At 38.5% G+C, this 9,533-nt stretch overlaps 1 protein-coding gene across 1 annotated transcript in view; it reads right to left on the minus strand.

Moving 5' to 3' along the window:
- The window catches only part of TTC3 (tetratricopeptide repeat domain 3), a 65,363-nt gene that overhangs the window by 20,528 nt on the left and 35,302 nt on the right, over positions 1–9,533 (minus strand). Inside the window, exons 20-26 of the mRNA XM_010083669.1 lie at positions 7,862–7,988; positions 6,159–6,281; positions 5,876–5,977; positions 5,077–5,169; positions 4,303–4,367; positions 2,696–2,832; positions 185–499 (exon numbers count right to left, since the gene is read on the minus strand). Of these exons, the coding sequence (XP_010081971.1) occupies positions 185–499; positions 2,696–2,832; positions 4,303–4,367; positions 5,077–5,169; positions 5,876–5,977; positions 6,159–6,281; positions 7,862–7,988 (962 nt within the window). The remainder of the gene's footprint in view (positions 1–184; positions 500–2,695; positions 2,833–4,302; positions 4,368–5,076; positions 5,170–5,875; positions 5,978–6,158; positions 6,282–7,861; positions 7,989–9,533) is intronic.

The following is a 9,533-nucleotide window of genomic DNA, read 5'->3' on the forward strand; positions in this document are numbered from 1 at the left end:
ATACTTTCTTCTCTAGAAATCCTAGCTAAGGATCCAGTAAATTAATTTTTTACCATTTTAAGATAATTTACCATTTTAAGTTAAGAAAGCAAGACTGAAAAATAGGGAGGTTATCTTTTCATCTGTAAACGAAACAATTCTGACAGGGTAAAGTCTCCTGCTATTACATAAACATATAGCCTACCCAGGTCGTTAAGATGTTTCAACCACTTGTGTACTTTGGGATCCACTTCTTCCAGCTCACTCAGCACCTGGATAAAACCCCTTGTTTTCACTCTGTTTTTTTCCTTAGTTAAGTAACTGATGAGCTGCTCCATCACTTCATGTGACATGCTGCTAGTTTTGGAATATGATGGGTAATCCTCCTCACTGATTACAAACCATGAAAGTAATTCCTCTAATAGTTTGGAAACATCATGAACAGCTGTTTTTATTTGCTTAGCATTTTGACTGATACACTGCAGGACGCGATCACCAGCATATAAATCCTGAGCATAACCTACAACATGATTTAAAAAAAAAAAAAACAAAAAACAAAAAAACAAGATTTCATGTTTGTTTGCCACAACTAAAAACATCAACTTTCATGCACAGATAATTTAGACTAAGGGGTGGTTTTACTTTGCTTTACCACAACACTGAAAATTCACAGAATATCTAACTTTCTATTTAAGCTAGACTTAGCATTATGAATTTGACAAAACATTGTTTTAAATTTGGTTTACACAAAGAAATAATCCATAGCACTTTAACTACATTTCAGAAACAAAAAATTTTACCTGCCAGTAATAGCAGCTTCAAGCAATAGTCTACACAGATTTATCTATGTGGAATGCACGCCAGCAGAGACAGAACTCCCACAAGCATCAGTTCCCAGAGCAAAGGCACACATCTGAACATTCGAGCATACACCTAGTAGAAAACCTTTGCCCTGACCCTGCCACTGGTTCTTTGTGGAACAAGTGTGAAAAAGATTACTGGTTCATATCAGCCTTCACCTTTCATTATTCTTCAAGGCCATACATTTACAGAATGCCACTTTCAGAGCTTAATTGACAGTAACTGTAGTCAAAAGATGTAGATCTGAATTTCTTTTTTTTTTTTAAATAAAGCACTACCTATCACATCTAAAATAATTAAGCATTGTAGCACAAACAGTTCCAAGGATACTGACAGACTCGATGAGCTCTACAGGTATAAGCCATACCCAAGTTTATCCTGCAGGAGGAGTCTGCATTAAAAACCTCTGTACCTTACAAATGAGCACAAGTGCTCCACTCACTTGCACCCCTCTCCAGTTTACAAGAAGATTTATTCTTATTTAAAGGTAGCTATGGCTGCTAAAATCAAAACAAAACAAAATACCACTTTGTGATCTAGCTCTCCCCTAAAACTGGCCTCTCAACCTCTCAGACAGCTTGAGAGATAAAATTAGATTTTTTTTTTTTTTGAAGACTTCATCACAAAATTTCCCTAAGTGAAAAAACAGGGTAATGGATAGCTTGTCTCCAAAGACATGCAAGACTTCAGTTTTATTACGGAACTAACTCAGGACAAATTAAAAAGGTTGGCCAACATGAACACACAGATTTTTGCAGAACCATGTTAAATTGCTTGGTGTTGACATATTCCTGCATCAGTGTCCCAACTTTTAGCCACAATGCTTCAGGGTGAGTGCTTTTTTCACACCAAAGGCATTTTTACTTCTTAGAAGTTTTAAGGGCGTTTAGGACAGTCAAGTCACGTACATTTAACTGAGTGACCCTCCGTGGATGCAAGGACCATAAGCCATAGGAAAGGAGATAGCTTAGACTTTTAAAAAAACACCAACTCAACTGAATGTTATCTTAGAAAACCACATGGAAGCAAAAATAGTGATCTATGGTGCTAATGGGTGGGACTGCTCTCAAACAAAATGGTTAAGGGGAAAAAACTAAAAAGCACCAGGATATGCCACTGAACAGGCAACGGGGCTCTGGAGAACTCCGAGTATGGCATGTATGGGATGAAACAGTGCCCTCAAAGTATTTAAAATGAAATTCTACAAGGAAATTAACATGTACACTATTTTACAGTGAATAATACAGAGAAAATTTTTTTTAAAAAAGCACCCATTTTTCTTTGCCCTGTAGCTTGCCCTAATACAAAATGCAGTGGAAGGCCACACCTCAGAAACATAGAATAGTGCAGACCAACATAACTGGAACACAAAAGCTGAAGCATTAACTGCCTACATACTTAGGCTGAAGTATTTTATTCACCCAAGTCCTCTGAAATATACTTTTCAAGTCATCACAGTTTCTACAGTTAGGATATTATTCTTTCTTTATCCGAGATGCAGTTCTTGTTTTTTTGCTGTAGCAGTGTTCTAACTTGTAGGGCATTAAGCTTTTTCTGAAACCACTTTTAAATAGATTAACTTGGAATTTGAGCCAATGCCCTCTTCAGGCACCTTCTTCATGAACCACTGAAGTAAGAATAAAGGTTTCTACAAGGAACATAACCATACACTAACATCTTACCGTTATTTAAAAATTAAAACCAGAATGTAAATAATCCTAAGCAAAAATACAAGTCTTTAAGGGGGAATTTGTGTTAAATATTAATATTCTGCTACAACTTGACTTCAGACATTCAGAATGCTAATTATGCTACCTCGTGATAACTTCAAACAATAATCCATACTTCCACATACCACTGTGATCAATGTATTGAGATCGTTCATTTCCTATCTGGTTTTCTTCTATTTTCTTTTTAGCAGAATTCTGTGCCTCTTCTCGTGCACGTTTTCTTTGTAATTTTTTTTCTTGTTTCATTTTTAACTTCCTAAGACTGAAGAAAAGCAATTAAGTGGTGAGACTAACATTGGTTGAGGTAAGTTGCCAAAGGAGTTAGGCACATCTCAGTTGTTTTTCATGTCTTACAATAGCTATAAGCTCCATTCTGCTATAAAATATAATGCTGAAAAGTACAACCATAATAAAGCTAGTTTTCATTCAGAAGTTAAAATACCACAAAATTTTATAACAGTTTCATAAAGAACAAGTATGCAAGTGTAAGAATATCCTGAACATGCAATAATTTTCACTCCCATTAATGTCTGAATAAGGATTAACTTAAATACTACCATGTTTTTTCTTAATTTATAACTTAACATTTTGAACCAAACACTAACATTTGATTTCCTTACCTTTTAAAAATAAATTTTGCTCATCCTCTCAGCATGAGTCCTCATTATTCATAACATTACTTAACCAAAAAGCGTAACTCAGTTACATCAAAGGTGTGTGCATCAACAACAGAAGTAGCATCATTATACACAGTTCTTATTTACACTTTCTAAACTTTCACACAAAGTTGCTTAGATAGTGAACGCTGTAGAACAGTGGTGTTGAACCTATGCCACACAGCACTACCTCTCCCATCCAGCTAAAAATCTTGCTGAGTTTCTTCCCTGTAGCAAGGGGAAGGAATAGAACAATGCTTGCAATCTCGGACTGAAAATAGAGGTGGTATTCTAATCTAGGTGCACACGCAGTAAAAAAAATTGAGTGTAATTAAGACACTCAATCCATTAAGAACAGACACCTTTTCTTTCAGCATTCCAATTGTTAAGTACCTCAGCAGAAATAAAAGACGTGTACAGAGAACAAAAGAAAGAAACAGTCCTCAAGTTCTACACACAGCTTCCAAATCACACTTTTCTCAAACAACGTTACTTCCCTGCCCACAGATTTCACAGTGAAATTAGCTTTCAGATATAAAGACTTCAAGATGACTGCAGCAATTTATATTTGAAAACTATTGGTACAAACTGCCAGGAGGTCAATGGCACAATGTACAATTTATCCCTCAATGCAGAGGTGTGGGAAATCAGATTTGCATCAACTCATATCCTGTAGATCTGAGAACAGTTTCCTGTGATTAAATTGAAAACATTCTTTTTAAAGAACTGTAGGACCACTAGAGCTACCAATAATGTATTGAGCAATATCAGTTAATGGCCTCCTGTGCTTGTTATAAATCTGTAGCTCTGCATCTTCTCTTACAAGTAAATGTAAATGCTTTTATTATTGGATCATAATGTATTTTATCAGACTTTTTAGTTTATCAGAGGCAAGGGGCAAGAAGAGCTGCAAGGGGCAAGAAGAGCTGCAAGGGGCAAGAAGAGCTGCAAGGGGCAAGAAGAGCCTTCTGAAGTATTTCTGGTATTATAACAATTCTTTAAAAAGCATGAAAACCAATCCCAGAGAAAACTGTTTTGTGCTCATATTGATCCAACTTGAACAGTAGAGAGCTTACCTTGAACATTTCTGTTTAATACTGGCTCTTGGGGGTTCCTTGGGTTTTGTGATTTTTTGTTCAAGCTATCAAAATAAGTGACATCATATTAATTAAATTTGAGTTACAATGCAACATTGCTGTACTTGAAACCCAGGAATATTTGATGCTTTGGAAAACAGTAAAAGTAACACTACAAAAGAGATAATGCAGCCTACATAAGCCTCAAGAAAGTCTACCTAAAATTATCTTCTGTTACAACTTGGCATATAGCAATACTTCTTTATCTGCAGAAAAAAAAGGTTGAAAGATAACAAAGTCGTGAAGAACTGAAGGCTGTTTTGCTTTACCAGTGGGCAGAAAGCAAATTTTACAATAAATTTTTTTTTTTCTCCTTTTCCTTCTCATGGAGCAATACTGCTCTGGGAAGAAGTATCCATCTTCCCGTGACTCTGTAGAGGGTAAGAGCCCTCTTGCAATCCCATTATTTCATTTAGCAGGATTAGCTCTGATTTAAACTAACAGTTCATTTCATTTTGCAGAAGCTAAATATAAAATTAAGTTCCAGTTCCCATCCATGACAATTCTAACCAATACCATAAGGTAATGCCTGCTCCAACAGAACAGGTAAGAAGAGAACAGGTAATTAATATTCCTAAATAATGCTCAGATTCTGTAGTTAAGATAGCATATTACTTATGCATTTGAAGTTACATTCTCATTTTCACTTTATCTCCTTTACCAGAGTAAATATTTTAAATATTATTTTCATATTTTGTATGAACATTTACTTACTTCACATTTTACCAGACCAGAAGAACTGAAAATAACTATTTTTGAAATAAGGCCTGTACAATCCGGAGTGAAACACATCTCTTGAAGAAAATCCTGTAGGAGAAGATGATACACACAACAAAGACATTTAATTTCATATAAAAATCTATGTTCCTACACAGATTACATTTTCTTAATTTGAGGTAACCAAGGCAATTAAAGCTACCACAGTCCTAAACTCTTACTGGATGAGGAAAGCAAGTCACAGCTGACTTGGCAAGGACTGCAAACCAAAAGGATCCTAGATCTACGGCATATACCTGTTATTCCCAAAGCTATAGCAAAGCCCGTTCTCCTCCAACTTCACATTCAAGAGCCACCTTCAAGAATATTCTTTTTATGAGTTCATACTCTGTCTGGATTTCCCTTCATTTTATACTGGCTGCTGATATTGTATTTTCTAAAATTCCTTTAGGTATACTCAATGTCGAACTGTTGCTTCAACAGCAAGACCGTTGAAGGAATAAAATATGGGAGGGACATAAATGATGTAAGATAAACAGGCTAAGCATACTAAGCCGTCACACAGACAGACCTTTCTTCTGTAGACAACAGTAAGCTTTACCCACACTTGCATGTCAGAGAATTTAGCAAGAGACTCTTTCCTGTCTCTCCTTTTTGCCATTGTCATGCAGGTGGAACATCAGGCTGTAGCACTGCACTTATAAGAAACCAAAGGAATGCTATAATCTTGACCAAAAAAAAAAAAAAAAAAAAAAAGGAAAAAAGAAAATGCTTATTGTCAGACACAATCATTTACCTTATCATTTTTATCACTGTAGTTTGTCATTTTCAACTTTTTCCAACAGCTGATATGGAACTCCACTCTACATTGCTCACAGCAAGTAATACGTATAAAACCCTAACATGGAAAAAGAATAGTAACATCTTCAAAAAAAACCCCAAAAACAGAAAATAGCGCACAACTTAACAGTAGATAGGATAAGATGGTGTGTTCCAGATAACTCTTTAACATAAACTTGAGCAGAAAACACATAAACATGAAGTTTTATTTCCCCAAACATTTTAAACTAAAAATTTACCTTAAAGTCTGGGTCCGTAAAATATATTTGGATTTTGGAGTGTCCATGGCATTGCTGATATCGACAAACTGCATCTGGTTCTGGAGGGAACTTGCATTCCTCAATACAATTCTTTAAGATCAACTGAGAAACACAAAATGATGTAAGACAAATTGCACAGAAACCAGGAAAAGATTCAGTATCTACTTACAAACTTCTAGGGAACTCTGTAGTGAAACACACGTCTCTTTTTGAACAGCAGACAACTAATGTCAAAAGAACAACTCTTTTCTCGTGACCGTTACAGAAGATTGTGCTTTTTACGGCAAAACATTCAAAAGCTCATTTGAACTGCTATCAGCTAAGTATTCATAGCTTCCCTGTATGCAGGTTTCTCTCAGACCAATGTTTCATACGCTGACCAATTCCAAATGCATGAGAATGTTGTGTAAGTTTTCAATTTCCAAAATGAGCAGCCAGATTACTCAGATAACATGATGAAAAACGGACTGCCTGCTCACTTTCCCAGCATTTCAGTAGTGTGTCACCTGAGATCTGCATTACAGGATCAAGTACATTCCCAGGAACAGCTCAGACCTGGCCCTGCACTGGAACTAGTGAGACCTCCCAGAATAGCATTTGAGGTAAAGACATTTCAGTGGCTTTACACAAAGTCAGTTGAAGTCCCACAGGGTTGGCATTGAGCCCATATTAATAAAACATTATTAGAAACAAAGAGACCACCAGTTACAGCCTTTCAGATATTTATATCATGCTCTCCAGAAGTCCCAGGCCACTGATGTATTATTGTGGCCAGATTAATGTGGTGTCAGCTGGGCATCTATGAGAAATCTTTAGGTCAGTTTTTGTTTAGGAAACAACAGTACTTCTGCTCCTACCAGAAAGGAAACAGGTCAGTATAGCATAGCCAAGCCCATATACTGAATAACCTAGCATGTTCTACTGTGTCAAACTGCCTCAATGCAGAGGAGCTCATGCATCTTGCTTCTCATGTCACGGTTTATGCAGGAACCCTTCACAAATAATAGTCACTTAATTATAGTTTAAAAATAACAACAATAGTCATAACAAATAATAATAAAAAAAAACCTGTTCAGTGTGAGAAAGTAATTCGTAGTGTCAGAACCACAAGTTACACTTGTTCAAGTCAAACAGGGAATTTTACCATACAACTCCTACTGTATCAACCAAGAACTACATGGTCAAACTCCATTATTTGGTTTTAAATATAGTAACACTGCTGCAGTTTTCAACTTCACATTTTTGCTAATTCAATTTTTTAAACAGCTCTCTCTATGGTATTCACATCTACTTAAAGTTTGATAACATGCAGCTAAGGAGTTAATACATTATGAAATACTTGGAGCAGACTAGAACCATACTATTACATAGAAATACTCAACCATAGAGCCCGAAACAGAGCCTCCGCCCTTGTGCTGAAAATGGGATGCTTCCTAGGTATTCAAATTTGTCACCATAAGAAGAGTCCTGCTCTACAAAGACCAGGCCTTGGGGCTGACAATACTCTAGACAACAAGCAGCAGTACTTCACTGGCTGCTCCAAGCTGAAACCTCCCTTTCACCCCCAACCTTTCTTTGGCCTTATTAGTGGGGAGGCAGGGAGGAGGAGGAGAACTTTTTTTTTTTTGAAAGGTCATTTGATAGAACATGTTTTTAGGCCTTTAAAAAAAAAAACAACATACCTGTAAATTCTCTGTTCGTGTTTCTTCAATGACCTGAGATGTTGTGGGCCAAGTTAATACTCCAGGTACAATCTTGTGGTTAACCATTGTTCGTGATTTCATGAACTGATCAAGTGCATCTGAAAATCTGAAGTTTCAAATAGGTACAACATGTTCAGATCATACATGACTAACTTCTACATGGCTTGTAATACTTTCACAATTCATTTGATGATCCCAGGAAAAAAAAAAAGGCAAGTGTAAGACTATGTGGAATGAAAGAGCACCTGGTTCATGAAGTTATCTGTTTAAGCACTCTTGGTTATAAAAGACTTAAGGTGTGAGCCAGTAAGCCAGCCTGGGTAAGGGGCTCAGAGCCCAGGCATGGATAGGAGGCAGATTGAGAGCCTGTGCTGATATTCCAGGGACCAATGAATGTGGGCATGCTTGTCGATCTAGAGAGTGAGGGCACGCATATGCTCACTAGTGACCTTCAACCCTGACTACCTAGGGAGGAGGCACAGGACACTGCTACCCACACGTATTTTACAGGAGTTCAGGTAGCGCTATATATGGGAGCTACTCTGCCTGGGGTAGTCTGGGTGTCCACCTGTGATGTCATGTATCTGTATGCATGCACCTCTTTGGGACACACATGCAGCCTCACTACTGGTCAAAACACAGGAAAGAGACACATCCATTGGACTGGGACACAGACACCTCCTGGGTCTCAGACTGCACCTGGCTACACTGTGACAGTGGGAAGGAGGAATCCCCTCTCAGCATCCAACACTCTGACCACGTGCTTTTAAGATATTCCACATGAGGATTTAATGTTCAATACAAAACTTATTTTATTTATTTGGTATTGTATTGTGTTTACATGGCAAGGTGGGGGGAGGGGGGTGGGGGCCAGTGCTGCCAAGGTGGTCTCTGCAAGGAGAGGCCAGGGCTGCCCCATTCTGGACACAGCCAGTTCCAGCTGGCTCCAACAAACCCACATCAGGTCACAGCTGAGCCCCTCAGGCAAGATGGAGGCACCAAAGGGAAAGCATGGCTAAAAAAGGACAAAACATACTGCATGTCTGTGAAGAATAAGGGAAAAAAAGTGCAAGAAACAGCCCTTCAAGCACCAAGATAAGAAGGAGTAGGGGAGGAGGTGCTCCAGGCACAAAGCAGAGACTCCGGTGCAGGCCCTGGAGAGGACCCCGCTGGAGCCGATACCCCCACTGCAGCTGTGCATAGGACCTGCCAGAGCAGGTGGCTGTGCCCTGAAGGAACTGCAGCCAGCAGACAGGCCCCGTGCTGCAGAAGGGGAGGGGCGTGTGGAGAAAGGAGTGGCAGAGAGGAGCTGTTAAGGGCTGACCACAATCCCTGTTCCCCACCCCTCTACACAGCTCTGGGGAGGAGGAGGCAGAGAAGTCAGGAATGAGGGATTGACTGGACTCTGGGATAAAGAGCGGGGAGAGGGAAGGTGTTTTTTAGTTTTTTACTTTGTTTCACCACCACCAAACTATTTTACAGATAATAAATTAAATTATTTTTCCTCAAGTTGAGTCTGTTTTGTCTATGACTATAATCTCCCTGCCTTTATCCCTAGCCATGGGCTTTTTTGTGTTATTTTCTCCCTCTCTCTTGTTAAGGAGAGGGAGTGGGCACGCCAATGGGTGAGGGTCTGGCAGCCAGCCAAGGT

Source organism: Pterocles gutturalis, unplaced genomic scaffold, assembly GCF_000699245.1.
Source record: "Pterocles gutturalis isolate BGI_N339 unplaced genomic scaffold, ASM69924v1 scaffold3120, whole genome shotgun sequence".
Lineage (NCBI taxonomy): Eukaryota > Metazoa > Chordata > Aves > Pterocliformes > Pteroclidae > Pterocles > Pterocles gutturalis.